The 21,345-nt window shown below is 37.3% G+C and overlaps 1 protein-coding gene across 1 annotated transcript in view; it reads left to right on the forward strand.

The window, feature by feature from the left end:
- Positions 1-376: 376 nt before the first annotated feature.
- LOC308038661 (nesprin-1-like) overlaps positions 377-21,345 on the forward strand; it is a gene marked incomplete at both ends in the record, with an annotated part of 74,672 nt that continues 53,703 nt past the window's right edge. Inside the window, 12 exons of the mRNA XM_080341438.1 lie at positions 377-511; positions 1,107-1,262; positions 1,476-1,628; positions 3,602-3,784; positions 5,320-5,457; positions 6,798-6,983; positions 8,614-8,736; positions 9,791-9,973; positions 11,362-11,505; positions 13,962-14,156; positions 15,203-15,343; positions 20,519-20,686. Coding sequence (XP_080197564.1) covers positions 377-511; positions 1,107-1,262; positions 1,476-1,628; positions 3,602-3,784; positions 5,320-5,457; positions 6,798-6,983; positions 8,614-8,736; positions 9,791-9,973; positions 11,362-11,505; positions 13,962-14,156; positions 15,203-15,343; positions 20,519-20,686 — 1,905 coding nt within the window. The remainder of the gene's footprint in view (positions 512-1,106; positions 1,263-1,475; positions 1,629-3,601; positions 3,785-5,319; positions 5,458-6,797; positions 6,984-8,613; positions 8,737-9,790; positions 9,974-11,361; positions 11,506-13,961; positions 14,157-15,202; positions 15,344-20,518; positions 20,687-21,345) is intronic.

Consider the following 21,345-nt stretch of genomic DNA (forward strand, 5'->3'; position numbering starts at 1 on the left):
GATGAATCACCCTAAATCATGCCCTAGAATTGCCTCCTTTCTCCACTGACAATCAGGACAGTCTGTGATGATGAACTCAGATGTAGGTGTCTGTATTGTAAATATTTGCATTTCTTCAAAGGAATTGTGAATAGATGTCAAAACACATAAAACTGCTAATTACAGGGAGTGAAGAATGAACATGAGAAATTTCAGTGTGCTGAAATTTTGCAACACTGCCCCAATTTTTATATCTCTGGATGTGAGGCTATTCTTATCTTTATTATTCAAGATTTTTTGTCAAAGCAATGTTTTTAGACATTGCATAATTCTTCATAAACAGTTATCATTTCTTTGTTTCTGAAGTATGCAGCAGAAAGTGAAAAAAGGTGTGAAGATGGTTAAACAGGAACTGAAGGAGCGTGAGGAGGTTGAAGCAGAGATTAGTAGTGTGAAGTCCTGGATCCAGGAAACAAAAGAATATTTGCTAAGCCCTGATGTAGAAGTGGATACTCAACTTCAGGAGTTGCAGGTATATAAAATTTGTCTATTTCTAAATTACAAGATTTATCTTCATTGTAATCTACTAGTGAGTGTTAATAAGGTCAGAACGACCAAGAATTCCAATTAGACAGTATTCGTTAGTTTTTGAGTAAGCCACCCAACAAATTCATAAAGCATGAAGTAGCTGATGGGCTGTAATACTCTGTTTTAAAGATATTTAAAATATATTTAAGTATTTGCATTTATGCATATTGTTTATTAATTTTCTCTTCTCATTTAAGATGTGGGGCAACTATAGAATGTGAGTGGACAGAATATAGCATTTCTTTTCTCTCTCAGTAGTTTGGGAGAGAGTGACGCAACAAAATAAACTCATTTAACTGGAGGTGCTGAAAACTTGACATTTTGTATATACATCTGGTCACATGGGAACAGAGAACTGGACACAGTCAAAAATGAGGATCCAGTGAAACCCAAGATACAGTTCTTTTTAATGAACTGATTAAACAAAAATTTGAAACCACTTAGCTTTGTTGCAAGCTGCCTGTAAAGTCTGCATTTCCTAAGATTACATAGACGTGTTTTTCCTATTGTTCTTGACAAAGCTGTTTTTCTGTCATTAGTCTCTCCTTGGTGAAGTAACTACTCATCGCCAGGCTGTTGAAAAAATGGCTGAACAACAACAGAATAAGTACCTGGGGCTTTACACCGTTTTGCCTTCTGAACTCTCTCTTCATTTAGCAGAAGTTGGGCTGGCCCTTGTAACTGTACAAGATCAGGTAAAGCATAGTAGATAAATGTGTTACAGATCTATAGCAATTCTTTAATCTTCATAATATAGTGAAATACAGTATCCAAGTGTGGTTGAACTATGACAACATAGACTGGTTTGATTACCCTCTTCCTTTATACTGAAGTAAGTTAAATGAAAGTTAGCTTCCTTTCAGGTGGAGAAATTTCTGGTTACTGAATTTAATTTTTATTGTTGACAGATTCAAACCAAAGAAAAAGAAGCTCAGCAGATCAAAACATTGAATCAAGAGTTTGGTCAGAAAATCCAGGGGATAGCAAATGAACTAAATGCCATTCTTTCCAAACTGAAAAGGAAAACAAATGATATAGCACAAGCTAGACTTGAACAAAAGGTAAGACAAGGCTTCCTTTATTTGGTTACACCATAAATTATTCTGACTTGGGATGTTCACTTAATATCAAAGTTGTATTTCTGAAGACTTGCATGAGACATTTTTAATGTAGTTCAAATAAAGAATGGAGAGATGAGATTTTTTAATTACATTCTTTGCAAAATAGCCCATACAGGGGCTTGAGCAAGTAACAGAACTTGGAGGAAGTAGCTGAGAGTACAAGAAAGTCAGAAGGACAAAGTTATGCAGTTCCCTCTAAATAATGACTATGACAGCAAGCCTAAGAGTCTTCCAAACTTTTCCTTGTACCAGGCTGTACTGAAAAGACCACTCTTTACAGCCCACCTTTACTTGTGGTGTATAGAATTTTAGTAGTCCAGCTCATATCATTTGGTACGATAATGAGGTAATGATGGTTTGGTTTTTTAACTCGTCCAAGATAAACTTGACCACGTTAATGTCTGAGATTAAGCAAAGCATACCAAATAGGAAAAGATTTGGCATGTCTGGTATGTCAAAAATTACCTGTTTATTTTCATGAGCGGCTCTCAATATGCTCCAAAATACCATTTGCTTTGCAGATGTCACTGAAATATATCCCTTCAAAATTGGTGCATCTCCTTGATTCCAGTAATTAAGCAGAAAGACACTGAAATGTGCTTTCCCATGTTGCACAGGTGAAACTGGACTGAAATTTAGTAAAGTTCCCTCAAATGCATTTATATCAGCACTCGAGTGATACTTCTGAGGTTGGGTTGGCTTTGATTATGGTAGTAAATATTTTCTATTAACATTGAAACTGACTGTGAAAAAAAAAAAAAATCTGTTTTAAATCCATGTGACCCAGATCAAATGGATCCTTCCCTTGCTTTTAAGTAGCATATAAATTCTGTATCATTTCTATAGTAGACACATTTATATATGCCTGCCTGAAATATGTGTGTGTGTTTATTCAGATGAGTAGTTCAACATCTATCTTTATGTCTACACATAGACAGTTATGTCACTAAGTCATGCTACTGTTAGTGGAATAGTATTTGTTTATCATCATGGTTGCTCATAACTTATACTCTTAAGGTGTGTCTGCCAGGACAGCCTTAACCTGAAGAGCTTGAAGTAACTTCTCTAATCACCTGTAGCTAGAGCCGTGTTCTGAATCAATTTTTGTCTGATGATTGCTATTTAAATTTCTACAAATAATTGGAAAGGGGCTAGAGTGTTTGATGAGACTTATTTATATTAAAAAACCAAATAATTAACATCTTAGGTATAAAAGACAAATACAAAAAAAAAAAAAAAAAAAAAAACCAATACTCCTTCCTGTAGAAACTGTAGCTTGTAAGTATGTTTTCAACCTATGAGAAACATGTAAAACTTTCCCTTTTTAAACTTTTCAGAAACTTTGTAACTATGGTAAAACAAAAAAAAAAAAGTCTGGTTCTACTGAAACAGTCAAACATGATCCATACTTCTACGTCAAGATCAAACTATGAAAATGCAAGTTTGAAACGAAAATGAAAGATTTATAATGCATTAATGAGTAATTACATATTCCTGAGTTTTTAAGAGTATATTTTAAGACAGCAACAAAATGAAATCCCTTTCCAATAAATCAAAATCCTTGTCATAGCAATGTGTGCTGAGTAGTCCTTTTAAAAACAAACACAGAAGGTGGCCAAAACAGTTAATGTCACTCTGAAGTGTCTCAGTCTTTTGCTGTGGTAGGGAAAACAGTTATCCATTTCAGCTGAGAGGTCAGAGAAGAAAGAGTGGTGATACACTTAACAGATGATCGAACATTCTACTGTTCTACCTTCCTGGTTTGTCAAGCATTGTTGGCTTCCAGCCAGAATAAAAATGGCACAAGCTATGGAGACTTTGGACAGGGTATAAAAGTTGCAGGTTGAACTAGAAATAATCAGCTAAAAAGCTGACACTTCCCAGATCACCGATTTTCTTGTTTTTCTGTCTAGATCCTTGGTGAAGAGTTGGACAGCTGCAATATAAAGCTGTTGGAATTAGACGCGTCAGTCCAGGACTTCGCAGAGCAGAACGCGCCACTTGCTAAGCAGCTGGCTAACAGGATCGGGAAACTCACTGCGTTGCACCAACAGACCGTACGGCAGGCTGAGTGCAGGGCAGCCAAGCTCAGCCAGGTGTGATCTCAAATCCTTTCTGCTGTTCCCTTTCAGAAGCAGAAGGAACATACGAAGTTCTCATTTATTTTCCTGTAGTTCTGCAAGAAGGGTCATTCCTTAGCACATATGCCTGCTATTAGTCAGGGCTTGCATCACACATCGAAGAGAGAAACAGATGGGTCAGATCAGGAGGGTGGAATAATTCTGTGATGCTGTTTTAACATTCTCTTCCGTGAATCATCAGATGGTTGGTTCCTCTGCTGCCCTGAAAAGATTATAGACCTTCCCACAAACAGTAGCATGCCAGGAAGTACTTTCTCATTGGACTTTTCAGGGCCTCTGTCTTACCAGTATTATCTATATTTGCAGCATTAAAAAAAAAAATAAAATAAAATAAAATAAAAAAAATTTGCTCTAATCACAATCTATAAAGGGTGAATGTAATTTGTAGATTCAACAGAAAAGCCTAGATACAACAGCCTTGATAATGCGTAATGTTTGTGCAACATTTCAGCATTCATACAGATGCTTCCCCTGCAGTTTGAAGTCCCTGAAATTCTTATTTATTTTTTGGAAGTTTTTATTATCCCATAAAAAAGTCTAGCTAAAAACAAAGAAATGGATTTTCAATGCTTCCACCATCAATGCCCCGATAAACTGAAAGTTCTCTTTTCTGCACATCTGAAGAAACTTCTTGTAAGACTTGAAAAAGAGAACTGTTTCATGATATTCTTCTCAATTTCCTCTGAAAAAAAAATCTTTAAAAAGAGATAGAAAATTACTATTACATCAAAGTAAGAGTTCAGTCAAAGGCACTTGTTGAAGAGATTTAACACTTAACATATTTTTGTTCAGCACCAAGAAATCCACCTCCTGTCATAACAAATGATAGCTAAGGCAAACTGCATGCAAATACAGATCAGTCACCTGCGATTTGATCCATTCTTCATACAGGACAAATGTGTGAAAATCAATGAAATTATTCCTGCGAAGTGAGAAGAGAATTGGAACTAAGAGTACTTTGCTGAATAGAAATTGGGTAAATCAGAAACCAGAGCTTTTCTCCTGTATTTTGAAATAACTGCAACATTTCACTTTTTGGAAATATGGCAGACTGAGTGTACAAAGCATGTTTTAAAAAAAGGCGACTTAGTGGCTGACATGGAAAGAGCCAAAATAAAATAAGGAATGACAGAAAGAAGGCTTGCAGTGAGCCATGAATTTAGGAAAAAGGTATTTTAGAACTTAGATGTGAGGCTGAAAAATGTGCATTAACCGTACCCCCTAGGGATACATTTGAGCATCACTGCACCCTCCCAGTGTGACCTACATTCTTATAATGCCTTTTTTGCCCTGAATTAGATATGCTTGTTACTGGAAATGGACCAATTTTAACTCCATAAATACAGAGGTAATTAAAGTATATTCAACAGTAGGGAAACGTTGTTAAAATGATCACCAAGTTAAAAACAATAAATGAAATAAAATTAATTTATCATTCTCTAATAACTGTACAAAATTACATCTTAAGTGGATTTTTGTTTTAAATCCAGGCTGCTTCGTACTTGGAAGAATACAATGAGATGTTGGAGTTCATATTGAAATGGATTGAGAAGGCAAATATCCTAGTGCATGGTAGTATAACATGGAATTCTTCCTCTCAGCTTTGTGATCAGCTTAAAGCCTACCAGGTGATTATATGAGCTATGAAATTTAAAGGGCAGTGTATAAATGAAGTTATTTTTCTAAGCAGTGAAGTTTTATTGCGTACAGCTTTTTTGCCTCCCTTCCTTCAGGAGAAATAAGTTTTCAAATGCTTGGTTTCCTTGACGGTTCCAACTCTTAAATAGTATTTATTTGTTCTGCACAATTGTTTTGGAGACAAAAATGAAGATATATTGTTGAATAAAACTACATGATTCGAAGTTGATCTCCATGTTTACTCAAGTATATTGACTTCAAAGTAACTTTTGATTGAATAGTGCATCTATACATTGTGATTCTGTCACATTGAGTATCTCATTGCAACTGATATTCCTGTAAAATTTTAGTTAACCAAACACATTATTTTCAGGTTTGTGGGTTGTTTTGTTCTGGTTTTTTCTCCTCTCTCCTTTACACTAAATTGGACTAGCCTTTGTGTTCATCTCATGAGTTTCGTACCAAATGTTCTCAGATTGATACCCAATGGATTAGTTTCTTCCATTTGCTTCATCAACATTTCACGTCAGAGTGTTTTGCTGTGCCTGTGACAGTCCAATTCGTTCTGTGTGTGGAGTATGTAAGTGTGGGATCAGTGGAGCAGTTTGATAAGGTTCAAGCTTGCCCAGTGTTATATGATCATGCATAACAAATCAAACCATAAGATGATCATGTCTCACTAGTACCAAGATAAGACTACATTAATTATATTTAATATATGTACATTAGTTAATTGTCAGCTGCATTCATTTACATTGGGGCAAAGTAGTATGTCACATTTCCTTATTCTGAATATGAACCTCCAGGAATTTTTTCCTGAAGACAGCTGGGAAATAGCATTTCTCGTTTGTTTTTCCTGTGGCTTTTTCACTGCTTCGGAAGTTGAGGAGGATGCAGGCTTAACCAGTGCCATCGCACCAAACGCTTTGGTAGCCATTGTTTAGGCAGCATTAATGAAGCTGCACCCAAGTGCTTTCTGCTGCTCCCTATCATGTAATCAGGCTTCCAGAACAAATCCTGTCCATAGATTGTGTATATTATATTTTTACAGACTTGTGTGTAGCAAAACACCAGAATAAATGTGTTGGTGAGTACAGCAGCTGAGGCTTCATGGCTTACTGTTTTGTTTCCCAGCCTCTATAAACTGAAGCACTTCAGCATACACTCAGAATTAAGCATTTTGCCTAACCCTTATAGGAAACCAATAGAACTTCATAATATACTTACAGATGTGTAGAAATTGACGAGTTTGCAGAATAGGAATATACTTAAAGACGTGTTTAATTTGAAGCTCAGCTCTGGCATTCAGTTTGTTCTTACCTCCATCTAGGCTATGCTTGATGAATCTGGAGAGATTCATGGTGATCTTGAGGCCATGAATGAGAGGACTGAGTATCTGGCAAGTGTCTACTGTACTGAAGAAATGTCACAACAAGTGGTGGAACTGGGGCGGCGGACAGAGGAGTTACAGCAAGTGATCAAAGTGCGGCTACCCAATCTCCAAGATGCTGCCAAGGTATATGAAAGCAATTTTTCTAATGCTAGCTGAGAGCTAGGGTGGTGTCTGCATCATGTTTAGGAGAATATTAGATTATCTGTGGTCTATAGAGGACATGATTGTGTTGTCAGAAGTTAGATGTTGGTTTAGAAAAAGACTTCATTACAAAAGCACAAATCAATAAACCACAGTTTATGAGCTGAAGGCTTTTTATTTGTTTTTTTAAAATTTTATCTTTCATTAAACAAACCAAAGATTTATGTACAAGTAAGCATAGTAGAAGTAAAACTTACTAGCTTCAGCTCTCAGAGAAATATTGGAACTGATGCATAAACTCTTTGTAAATTCTTATAAGGAAACAGGGAGATGAGTAGAAGACGACAGAGATTTGTGAAGAAAATAAAATCAAAAGTGTCCAATTTAATGTGAAAGTTATAGGCTTTGTAGATAAATGTACAATATGTCATAGATTTGGGCTTTAATGTTTCACATAATATTGTTATTAACAACATTAATAAGCTTATCTAGTTGAAAATATGATAGGTAGGTGTAACGCTGGCTAGAAAATTTACCTGGTGTTTTGCAGGGTTCTCTCTTGGATCTGGTACTATTCAATATTTTCATTAATGAGTTGAATGATCGTTTAGAGATCATGGCTTTTGGGATGCTTAGACAACACCTAATGTACAGGGATTACCTGAAAAAAAATTAGGCTGATATTCAACAAGGACAGGGGCAAATTGTTACACTTAAACAGAAAGAACCACACGTGTGTGTATCGGAACGAGGAACTATGGGCTTGGGGCATCCTATTGAAAGACCTTACATTTAATAATGTAGATCATAGAAAAATGAGTGAACAATGTCACATTGTTGTAAAAAAAGTCCAAACACCATGCAGAAAGTGAAGTATATAACTATAAGGTATGTGAAATGGTCCTTGTGTTCTCTGTATCAGTCACTAGCAAGGATTGAGCTGTGTCCAGTTTTGTGTTTGAGGAAAGATGTGATCTGACTGGAGAAAGAACAGAGGACAGTGATGATTGCTATATGTGTATAAATTTGTAGAAAATATTCATGAAAAAGAATATTCTAACATATAATGTATTCAATTAGAAGAAAAGTAATTTGCTCTTCATGTCTTTTTTCATTGGGATAGTAAGTGAACGTTTTAAATGACAACCAAAGCTAACTTCATGTCAGACCATCAGAAAAATCTTTCTACAAAAAGAGTACTGAAACAGTGGAATGTGTTGTCTGTAGAGATAAGTGGAAATCCCCTGCTAGTGGTCTTTATAAACGGTCTGTAAAGATAAGACAGCTATTTCCTGTCTTATTACAGGAAGTTAAGAGCAAATCTTGAGTTCCTTTCTAGGCCTCGAACTTTATGATATTAGCTTTATAAAGTACATGCTGTATTTGAGATTGAGGAAGTACTTAAAATAACAACTCTGGCATTGTGACCTCTTTTTGTAGACTTTCATATGACTGATACGTTTATCCAATATCTTAAACATTTAAAATTCCTTGATACAACTGTGAATTAGTTTTAAACTGTATATAAGGGATGTAGCTACAAAACCAAGATAGATATATTTATAGTGATTTTATATTTTATCCTCCCTGAATCAAATCTGTTCTGTTGCAGGACATGAAGAGATTTGAAGTTGAACTGAGAGCCCTGCAGGCTGCTTTGGAACAAGCCCAAGCCACACTGACCTCTCCAGAGCTCGGGCATTTGAGCTTGAAAGAGCAACTTTCTCACAGACAGGTAAAGGCCAGAACATCAAAGTTAGCACTTCAGTAGTGAGAATTTACATAAAGAATAATGCAAGTTGGTGAGATTGATTGTGATGGTTCTTAGGTGGGTCATTGTTTCAGACTCTAGCCCCAAATTACTGCCAAGGGAATAAGGGAGGGAATGGGAAAAACCATTCCCTCAAAGGGAATTGTTGAAGGATAATGCTGTCTGTTACTTCGGTTGATGCAATACTAAGAAATGTGAATCCAATTCAAGTTAATTCCATAATAATAATAAAGCTGAATTATTATCCAGAGTTTTTCATCAATAGTTTCTTAAAGTACTTCAAAAGGAAGTCTAGATTGTTATCGCCATTTTATAGATAGAGATGAAATGAGATAGTGCGTTGTTAATTCCCCCAATAGTCAATTTGAAAGCTAAGAGAAATTTCAGCTCTGTTACTTTTTTCTATGTTTAGTTGAATTACCTCCATAAGATACTGCTGCTTTCTGTGTTGCACTTGGCCTGCTACAGAGATTTGTCAATTTGTTATTTTTGTTTTCAACCTCATGACAAGAAAAATAACCAAAGCTATAGCTTCCTGAGTTGCTTGAGAAATATTTCTTGGTGCAGGCTAGTATAGAGTTTTAACTGTCCTAGTTGACCAGTTAAAACTAATTGTCAATGGATCCACTTTAAGATTAAAATCTGCAGAAAAATATACAGGTGAAAGGTAAATGCTGATAAAATCTATTCTCCAGTCATTGCACTTAGGCCCCTCTCATGCATATGAACAGATATGTTAATAGAAATATTTTTGTACTTAAAAATAGGTACTACTATGCTTTTAATGAATTAGTTTTATTCATATTATATAGGCTTAGCTAATATTTAGAAGAATGCTCATTTCAGAATGAGCAAATCCAGACAAAGGGTGTTCTTGTTATATTCAATTTAGAAAAGAGATAATCAAATCTGTTGTTTGTTTTAGTGCTTGAACTCATCATTATATTTCTTCTTGCTGCATCAAATGCTCTGGGGGTTCTGCAAATCTGCCTTACTGTGGCACTGCCTTTGTTTTTAGCATCTTTTGTCTGAAATGGAGTCCCTGAAGCCAAAGGTTCAGGTGGTTCAAGCCTGTCAGAGCGCCCTGAGGATCCCCGAGGAGGTGGTGACGGGGCTGCCCCTGTGCCACAGTGCCCTGCGGCTGCAGGAGGAGGCCAGCCGCCTGCAGCACGCCGCCATCCAGCAGTGCAACATCATGCAGGCAAGTGTGATGCCAGCCCCTGAATTACTCCCAGTAAATCAAACAGTGCCATGCAAATTGTATTTCATATCTCTGTGAACTCCTCTTTTCTGTGTAGTACAATCAGGAAGTTCCCCTGTATGTTTTAGTCATTTCTGACTCTATATTTTTCAGGATTTTAACATTCATGATGAAGTTATTGGTTGATTTACCCATCAGAATCTCATCTTGGTTCTCTCCTTGATCTTGCTCTGTTTTTTTGTAATGCTGCTAGGATTAACTAAACAAATAGCTAGCATACAAGTGTATGCAGGTTAATTTTATAATATATAAAATTAATTAATGAAATTAATATATCATTATAACATCAGCTGCTTATAGTAATCCCGTATCAAGTACTGAGTTGGTTAAACAGCTTTCTAGGATAAAAATAATGTGAGCTTTTTTTTCCCTATTTATTAAAAATGTATATATATGAAGATATCTCTGCCCATTGCAGGGGGGGTTAGACTAGGTGACCTTTAAAGGTCCCTTCCAACCCAAACCACACTATGATATATTTGCTTTCTGATTTTTGAACCATTCAGCAAGTATTACAGTTGCATTTTCAAGTTTGGCTAGATACAAGAAAACTAAGTTTTGTTTGATTGTGTGAATTCATACTTAAAACATGTTAACAGTATTTCCGAAAAAGAGAATAAGCTTTTCTTTCTTGCTTTTTAGTCATAGAAAAATACATGGTGAGATAGGTTACTAGTAGAGGGATTCAGGTTAGATTAAAGACGACACTTTCGATATTAAGGATACTTAGTGATACTTAAGTACAAGGAAGGGTACAATGTCACAATGAAAAGCTTTAAAAACAGGTTAGACAAACTGCTGGTGAATCTATGATACAAGGAAGTGATACTACACTGAAAGAAGTGATACCATAATGTTCTAAATTAATATTCATAATCCTAGTTCTATTTTCTGTAAAATCTAGGTAATTTTTAATAGAGCCTTTCCATTTCATAAATGGAGGTGTGAAGTGAAAAAGCAGAGGAAAATGCTTTATAGTAAATCTGTGAGACTAGGCAATGCTTTATTTTGGTGATTATGTTTGGTGCAGATACTTGTTAGAATCAGAAATTCTAGCCCCTCATATTAGATACATCAAATAATCATGTGAACTGGTTTTTAGAAACAGTCAAATAAAGAAAACCATTGAATTCATTATAGTTCACAATATTTCTGAATGGACTTCCTCCCAACTCCATTTCTGTTTTGCTTATTTGGATGGGACTGCCAGATAGATGTAGGTTTGTTCCACTTCTGAAGGGAGATAAGTCATGCTTGAAGTATGTGAATATTTATTTTCCTATACACAACTTACACAATTCTTTTTGTTTTTTTTCTTCCCTCTCAAGGAGGCAGTGGTTCAGTATGAGCAATATGAGCAAGAAATGAAACATTTACAGCAAATGATAGAGAGCGCCCATCGTGAGATCCAAGACAAGCCAATAGCCACAAGCAACATCCAAGAACTCCAGGTCCAGATTTCACGTCATGAGGTAGGAGCCAAAAACATGACAACATGGACTCAATGGCAGCTCATTGACCCCAAAAACTTCTCATAGGCAGCCATCATCTATTAGCTTAGTAGCTTTTTCAGACTTGATCAAGGGCAGGTGAGCAGATAGAATCTCATGATATTGGTATGGTGTGGTGTATTTGTTTGTTTAGTCAGTCAAATGTGTCCTAATCGCCTGGCAAAGGATATTACATTGTATAATTAAAGGACAGTTATTTCTTGGATAGAAAATGCACCATTGAGCTCTGTGTGTCACTTTTGGCACCAGATGGCACCATTTCTTTAACTTTGAGTTAAAAGCTCTGTGTGCTATTATGTGATATTACTATAACCTAATGTTTTGTTAATTTTCTATCCAGCTGTTATAAAAGTTACCTAGTGAAAATGCAGAGCAGTTTGCTTAAACAAACACTTCTATCATTTAATAGTGAATTAAAAATGCTACTACTCTCTATTCAAATGTTCTAGAACAGCAAATGCAGGAGAATGACTTCAGCAGTACAGGGTTGGAAGAAGAACAGATGCTGCAGGGAGGAAGGAATTAAAAATGGGGCAGCTTGAAATGTCATCTGCATTTGAACAATTTTGGTAGCTAGGAGACCTCCTAAACATTTGCAGGAAGACAGCAGCTTTACTCTATTGCACATGTTGGGATCAACCAGAGTAGTCAGGTTTCATACTTGCACATTCAGATATGCATATTTTTGGCTAATATTTTGTCTGTAAAATGTCTGTGGAAAATCATAGCATATATTGAATGATGATGATTTCCCACTAGGCCTCAGAGATGTCATTCATTGCACATTAGTGAATGACTGGTACTTGAAAACAGAGCAGACAACTGTTCCAGTTACTACATGTTAAATGTATGGCTTGATTTGATTGCAGTTTGGGTTTTGATTGTCCTAGTTTGTTGTTTTATGCTCAAGAATTTGCTTCGTCTTCAAGGTAAGCCTTGGAGCTCCAAGAGAGCTCCTTTTGTTGCTGACGTGACAGGCAATGACCAGGTACCATTGAACCCCAGGCAGTAAAGTTTCATCCTCAGTCTTTGTGATGCTTCCATTTCTAACTCTGTATTTATCACTACGACTGTTCTGCACTCTGATTTTGAGGAAATGGTTTCCTGAAAATGTTATGTAACCAAAAAAAAAAAAAAAAAATTTTCTTTTTATTTTACCAGACCGAATCAATAATCTTTCTTACTTTTTAAAAGATATTGCATTTATTATTATTCCCACTAGATGTTGCAACTTCAGGTGCTATTTTTCCTTGAAAACATGTGTTTGCTGACAAAATCAAAGCAGAGATAAAAATAAAGCAGAAATATGTATTTGAATAAATAATAACTGATTTAGCAGGCAAACTTATACAAATGTTGTTTTTCACTTTATATATCAAAATCCTATTGTGTTATTGAGCCTCTAGGGAGACAGGAAAAAATAACTTTGACAGAAATATGAAAATATTCCACCATTTTTTGCTTTCAATATATTAATTGAATGCTTTGAAGCTGGACACTGAACTAGGCAGCAGTACAGGGCAGGAGAGAAGGCAAGTCAGTTTCTACAATTATCCATTTCCATCTTTCGTCTCTGACTGAACTTGAAGCTATTACAATGTCTGGCCATGCAGATAGATGATCTCATAGCCATAAAAACCAGTATTTTAAAACATACTCTTCTTTAGGACAGATTCCTCAGCTCTTTTTAAAGAAAGGTCATTACTGTGTGCAGCTCAGCTTTTAACTCTGAAGACTTACACAAAACCAAAACAAGATTAAAATACAGCTTATCCAAACACTGGCATTTAATCTTCTTATGTGACCGATTGTTCATATCACATTTGATCTTGTTAGATCCTGTGAGGAGTTATTGTTTGAACAATTCATTCTTTCTGGTGGGAGCTGAATGAGGCGTTTTTTACAGTTGTGGTTACCATATGACCTCATTTCCATGGCATGCATTATGCAGGGAAGCTTCATCTTCCTCAGATAAATGGAAATAGAACAGGGGAAATGAAACAAGACAGGAAGAGGGAGAGACGTTCCCCTTTGCTGCAGTCTGAAGCTTATAGACTTCACGTGAGGTTCGGGCTGGATGCAGGCGTGAGCTGTCCCTCCCTCCCTTCCGCAATTACCATCCACACAGAGCCTTTCACAGCATTTTTGTTTTTCCGGTTTCGCTCCAAAGCTCTGGGCTCTGCGGTTTAGCTGTGCAGCCAGACGCAGCCCGACTTGCTCCCTCCACTATCAACATCCTGCTTGTCAGTCAGTCAGCCTTTGCAGCAGCTTCTGTGTGGTTTCTGGGAGGCAGAACACTGATGTTATTGGCTGGGCTGGGGAGGAGAGCTCGCCTTCACCGCGGAAGCTGAAATGCTGCTGGTCCTGTGGCCTCCCCTGGCTGCCTCTGCATTAGGGAAAAAAAAATGTTTCCTCAGGAGCTGGCACAGAAGATCAAAGGATACCAGGAGCAAATTGCTGCTTTGAATTCGAAGTGCAAGATGCTGACAATGAAAGCAAAACATGCCACCATGCTGCTGACGGTGACAGAAGTGGAGGGGCTTTCAGAGGGCATGGAGGAGCTGGATTCAGACCTGCTCCCAGGACACCCCACTCATCCCTCGGTGGTTATGGTAAGGAATGCATTGGTCTCGCTGCTGCTTATCTGAGCTGCTTGCTTTTGCATCATTGCAGCACTCCTGTGTAGCAAGTTGCGGCAGCTTGCATCTACATTTTGCTTTTGAAACGGCTGTAGTGTAGCAAACCAAACAAGGTACGGCTTCCCCTTTCCGCATTTTGCTTTTTATGGGTTTTCAAGACTTGTTGATAAAGGATGAAGTTACTTAACAGACAAATACTAGCAGGAGTTGTCTGTAATTAGATGCAAATATAGTGTTTTTTCATACCTGTCAGCATGCAAGAGCAAATGCTAAGAAACTACTGGATTCAGGAATAACATAAAAACAGAATAATTATTATGTCATAACGTGTTGCAGTGTATAGGTTTTGTATGAAAATGTTGATGTGATAATTGACAGTATGCTGCTATATTCTCAGATGAGTGTGTTGGAAATGAAAGCTGCCTAAGTACTGACATAGGCCTTGTGTGAATTACTCTGCTTTTGTTTGTTTCTAACTGGGTCTTATTACAAACATACTGCTGATGCTATTGGGATTTTTGCCTGAGTGAAAATAGACTGCAGATTCAGGATTTATCACTGTATAACAGCATTGAGGAAGCTAGAAGAATATGTTGTTACTGGATTGTGTATATTTTATATTTTAAGTTTGTTCTGTGTTCTAACCAGGCCTGGGTACTGAGGCAAATACTGCGTTATTCTGTAGCTCTCCGTAGTATTTCCACAGGCAGTACTGATTGTTTAGAAGACATTTAGGCAAACTCTAATTTGTTATTATTGAGTTGCTTGCTATATGTTTTCTTTTAAATTCATTAGAGTACAGGAGAGCATGTTCATACTGAAGTATGACAGGTAAAAGACACTGTTAATTCAACCAGGTTTTTAAACTGGTAAATATGAGAGTATGAAGTAGGACTAAATAATGTCATGGTAATTCTGGCCGCGTGTTGTTTCTCTTATTTTGATCTCAATCTAAGTCAAACCTAAGCTGAGGTAACCGATTTTCTTCCTGTACTCTGGGGTTGCTTTTCCTGTGGCAGATGACTGCTGGTCGCTGTCACACGCTGCTCTCCCCTGTCACTGAGGAGTCTGGGGAGGAGGGAACCAACAGTGAGATTTCTTCTCCACCTGCCTGTCGCTCTCCCTCACCTGTGGCTAATACAGATGCTTCTGTTAACCAGGTACCTCCCTCTTGGCATTCATTCAGCTTTTATCTCAGACATGCATGGTTCCAGTCCACAGGTGGTTTATTCAATGTGCTAAAATAATATTTGCATATAGCTCCAAGGACCTGAGACTTAAGCTCTAACCTAAGTGAACCCCCAGGTTCTAGTTCAAAATTTATGCAAATGTTGACTTCTGAGTTTTAAAATGTATAAATCTGGTGTCGCAGCTATTCAGTGTTTTTAAAAATAAAATCTAAGTGACAATTACGAAGCTCTTCCATGTCACTACTATTTTCTATTTATAAGCTAATTTTAATTTTCTCAGTAGTACTCAACGGAATCTTGCATCCTGAGAAAAAGTGCAATTTTGTACTGCCCATAGTAAAACATTGCATTATGTCCTTATATGTCAGGCTTACTGTACCATTGGCACTGCAGCATTGAAGTCACTGTCTGATATCTTCTACTTAATACCATTCCAAGTATTAACTTTCATGTATTTTTTTAATGTATTGTTCATTCCGTAGTTTCTGAAACAGTCTCTTTTAAGTGCTAATGAGGCAGATCAGTGAAATCACTGAAATTAGATTTTAAATCAAAACTGGGGGCTCTGTCACTTCTAATAGGAACAAGTGTACACCAGCATTGATTACAATGCAAGCAATGAACCAGTATGTTGAGCATCACACATGAAGGCACACATAAAATGTGAAGTTTTAGAAGTTTAGAAATGAGTCTTAGGAGCAGTCCCCACCTCAGTGAATTCATCATGTTGTGCATTCTGTGGTTGTTTGTTTGGTTTTGCATTTGTGACTGCTTCCATAAACAACCACTGCACGCTTAAAGAGTAGAGTGTGTTGTGTTGCATTGCTGAGTAGAATTAGAGAAGCTTAAGCAAGATGGCCACTGATTCCTTCCACTAACTTCAAAGATGCATATTGGCGCTATAGAAGTTGCTAGATAAATTATTCATTTTCATGAACTGACATAAGAAAAAAAATACTAAATCTACAACAGCTTAGTAGAAAAAGTTATATAATGAATGAGAAGCATTTTTCTAGTGTTCTGCCATTTCAGATAATCAGAAATTTCCCTGTAAAGTTTACTTACCGTAGAAAGGCAGCTATGTATTTCAGTACAAAAATCTTACAACGCAGTTAGTCAGTGAAACAATTAAAGGACCAAGAGAAACTTGCTTCTTGATAAACAAATCCAATATCAGTTCATTACATTTCTCTGAAAATGTAAAACCAGGCTAACAGCTCCAGTAACTCAAATACTAAGCAAAAGCCAGTGAAGGTGCTGTTGCACCATGAGCTGACACCAAAATGCAAGTTTTAGAATCTGTGAATTACTAGGGCAAAGTTGAAAAATAAGATGATATCTTTGGTTTAGTAGAAGATATTTGGAAGACATAAAACTGCTGGTGTTATAATATCTAAAAAACGTAAAGATGAAGGTTTCTTCAGTGTGGTTAATGTTGAAATGAACTATATGTACTAAACAATAAGCGGAAGAAGGTTCCAAAATGCAGTGGTTTACTTACAAAATGCTCAGGTTCACACTCACATGAAATTTAAACTAAAGAAGCTATGAAGCTGCCAGTGCTGATCATGATGAATACCAAGAGAGACTTCAGGAAAGGAGGTTGGTTTAAAAAAAATAAAAAAATCTAGAGATCAGTGAATTAGGAGCTGAAATGTAAATTAAAAATTTCTTGTATTCAGTAAGACTCAGTAAAACTAATTTGGAAAAGTTTTGTTTTAAAAAGTAGCCAGTGTTAAGAGAAATAATTTCTCACAGGAAGATCACCTACAAAGTACCAGCAAAACGTGTGAACAGGAGCTCTAGAAAGTAAAATCGTTTATGTAAAAAATGTAATTGTAACAGTATAATTGTAAAATTGCAGTAATATAGTCTTTGGGGAAAAGAAAAAAAAAAAAGCTCTTATGAAATGGGGGTTGGGAAGGGCAAGGCTGGATGTTAAAACTGTTTTTAAAATAATGTCTAATAATCTCTGTATGGTCTTTCATTAGGGTTTCCTAGCATCTCTTAATGATGTAGCCAGTCTGAATGTAGACATCTATGCACTATTTTTACATTACTAACAAGTAATTAAAATATGAAACAAGTGGCAACTGCATATTAATGGAAATACTGGTTCTATGTATTGGAATAGATTAAAATGACCATAAATACAAGGAAGTGACAGATCTTGCACTTTTATAAACTAACAGATGCCAATGTTGTTCATTTTTTATTGAAACTTCTCTAAAATCAAGCTTGGGGTGACTATAAAAATGTTTTGAAAACTTTTTTTCTAGATACGCAATGCAGAGCAATTGAGTTGAAAAAGCTGAATTGTTGGCAAAAAGTCTTAGAGGCCACAGCTGATCCTGTCTTCAAGTCTTCAGCACTGGGTTGCTATTAAGTGTCTTTCTGTCTCTTTGTGCACAGCCTACTTAATAATTCTTTCTTCTTCCCTTACGCAAACTCATCCAGGGTGCAACAGCCATTGTTAAATAACTTTTGAAATCTAAACACACCCTTTGCCCCTACATCGTAACAACAGCAGAGTTTGAGAACTGTTAATTGGCTAATTTTCATAAAAGCAAGCATGAGATTTTAGGGCCTTTATAGGGGGCAACAAAATCTGTTACTTGTGAGAACATCTGGATTCACACTACCATTATTTGAAAGCTCTACTGAAAAGAAATTGCCATGTTGTGCACTCCAGAAAGTAGTTGAAAAGATGGGGAAAGAGGTTGCTTTTCCCTCTCTGTAAAAGCAAGCCAGTTTTTCTGGAAACCATGATTAAGCAGCCTCAGAAGCATGGCTTTTCTCTTGGCCTTGAGAGAGGACTAGCTAAGAGCCAGAGAGTAGCTGCAGAGAAGGCAAAATGAGAAGTCTTCACTGGTGCAATTTTTCACCATGACTTGGAAAGATCACTTGTGGTCAGAGTGAAAAATTCTGAAATTGCAATACTGAATGCTGTGCTAAGCTGTTACCTATTCCCTGTTGGCTCCTGGACATCATAAACACCTTCATTTTTTTTTTTTTTTTCAAGTTTCCCAGTTACTGCCTGTGAAGAAGTATTTCATCTGACATTTTTGGACAGCTTGATGTGCTGTCCATTCTTGGGTCTTCTGACTTTTTCAGGCGTAAAGATATGTGATAGAGCAGTCTGTAAAATACACTGTTGGTTGCTGCTTCCCATTAAAAATATTGGTGGTGATCTTTGAGCAGCACCTTCATTGTTAAAATGTCCATTCAGGAAGCAGATAACCTGCTAAGTATCACCATTCTTGGAGGAAGGAATAAAGAGCCGTGTCTGTGCAGCTGCTGGATGATGGGGTGTTTTCTGGCATGGGGGCGCATTCTCTGCTTCTTAGGTTTTGTTAGAAGGAGAGCCAAAGTTGACTCCACCTGGTTTCTGTGGTTTTCCAGAACTTGGATATGTTCGCATGTGGTATTAGATAACATATTCAAATAATATTGGGAACTAAAGACTAGGCTCCAAATTAGGGTCATCATTATCCTCTCTGTTCTGGGACCTCAGAAGTAGACTTGTTCAGTACCTAACTTTTATGTACCTACACAGAATCACAGAATGGTTGAGGTTGGAGGGACCTCTGGAGATAAACTTGTCCAATCCCCTTCCTCAAGCTGGGCCACTTACAGCAGGATTTCTGGGACTATATCCAGTTGTCTTTTGGGTATCTCCAAGGAGGGAGAGTCCACAACCTCCCTGGAAATCCTGTGCCAGTGCTCAGTCACCCGCACAGTAAAAAAGTGTTCCCTGATGTTCAGAGGGAACATCCTGTGTTTCAGTTTGTGCCCATTGTTTCTGGTCCTGTCACTGAGCACCATTGAAAAGAGTGTGGCTTTGTCTTCTTTGCATCCTTCCTTCAGGTATTTATACACAGTTATATGCTTACATTTGCAATATGGTCAATGGTCTGTGGTCTCTTTGGTGGACACAGCTCTGCAAGCTGCCAAGCAAAAGGCGCTTAGTTTTCTCTGGGTCACATGGCTCAACATGCTGAATTTTCCTCCCCATCATACAGGGTCAGGAAAGAAGAAATTTGAGAAATTTGCAGTCTTTGGAGGAGGATTTTCCATGTACACTTCTCAGTAGATTTTGAGCAACTTTTTATGCAAATATTGTGATAACTCTGAGACCTGCCTTAAAGGAAGTTTGGTCCAACCCAACAGAAATTGGTGGAAAATCTCTTACTGATTTCACTGGCGGTGAAGCTGTGTCTTAGAGTTTTCACCAGTGGCATTTACAATTTCAAAACAATTGAGGAAATTGGACAACAACTGCTGCATGACATGATCTGGAGCATAGTTCACTAAGTGGAGCTATGAAGCGAGACGAAGGAAGGTTGCATGATATTTCACCTTCCAAACAGAAGTGGTGGTAACTCTCATACATGGGCTCAGTTTTAAATAATCCTTGTCATCAAGTCTGCTTTCCTGACTTAAATGCAGACACTGTGCATGTTTTCTTAATTTTACGTTTCTTTTTCATTGTCACATGCAATAGTTGAAGAAATCCCCATACACTAAGTATAGGAGTTCTGATCAGAAGCAGTTCTGCCTTGAATTTTTGATGGTAATTTGAACATTTGCCCATTTTCCTTAGTGCTTTTGGTCCATTTTCCCATATCTTTTATAAGTTTGTTTTGAGTAGCAGTTTGAAGGCTTACTATAAGCTAGTGCTTAATACTCCTTTTTTACCTCATTGGCTAGTCCTTCAGCATACTCCTTTTCGGTTCTTCTGTTGCCTTCTCTGTGCTAGTGTTATTTAGGATGATATTTTTTGCCACCTACAATACTGTAACCCACTGTTGTGATGCATTTTCCCCATGTATAGTTGTGATGATGCTACAACAAGGCTCCCAGTTGTAGTACTCTCCTCCCAGCATTTCCATGTTCGTCCACAGTTGCCTCCTGAGCCTTTTTGCTAATATGAACATGAAAAAAATATATCCAGAGTCTTCATCATATTGAAGCTCCAAGCCATAATCATTGTACTGCTATTTATTGTGTTGCTCAGAGGTTTCTTGGAGGTTTTTGATTTGTAGGTTTTATTTGAATGGACATATGCAATGGGCAGCATGTGGGGGGATATTCTAGGCACTATGTTTTGTTTTGAAAGTGCAGTAACGTCCTTCGTGCTTGTAGGACATTGCTTATTACCAGGCCTTATCTGCTGAACAGTTGCAGACGGAAGCTGCTAAAATTCAACCCAGCACTTCAGCCACTCAGGAGTTCTACGAATCAGGCTTAGAATCAGCTGCTAGTGCCAAATTGGACGATTTGCAGCGTTCTTGGGAAACACTGAAAAATGTGGTAAGTCTTCATCTGAACTCAGAGTCCCATGCAGCCTGACATTGAAAGTTTCCAGGGACAGGTCATCTACTGCCCCTCTGGGCAACCTGTTCCAGTGTCTCACCACCTTCATCATAAAAGAACTTCCTCATATTTAGTCTGAATCTGCCCTCCTTTAGCTTAAAACCACTGTGCCTTGTACTATCACAAGCCCTGCCAAAAACTTTGTTCCCGTATTTCTTATAAGCCCCCTTTAAATTTTGAAAGGCTGCAGTAAGTTTTGCCTGGAACCTTTTTTCCAGGCTGAACAACCACACTCCCAGCCTTTCCTCATGATCATTTCTTCCCTCTGATCATTTCTGTGGCCCTCTTCTGGGCCTGCTCCAACAGGTCTGTGTTGGCTACTGTCAGACTATATTCCATAACCTAGCAGGGAAATCCACTCATGCTGAATGAATTGGAAAAAAAAAAAAAGGATCCAGTTTCTCCAAATCCTGAATAAACTTCTCACATTTCTGCATAGTAGTGCAGTATAATCATTCAGTGATCTATGAAAATGGTCCAAGTTTTGATATTATATACATTTTAATTCTTTGCAGAGGCACAGTAGCTATTATGAGGTATTAAGAGCAATGTGTCAAGCAAATTGTTCACATTCTCATGTTGAGTGCGTAAAATCT

Source organism: Nesoenas mayeri, assembly GCF_963082525.1.
Source record: "Nesoenas mayeri genome assembly, chromosome: 3".
Taxonomy (NCBI): Eukaryota; Metazoa; Chordata; class Aves; order Columbiformes; family Columbidae; genus Nesoenas; species Nesoenas mayeri.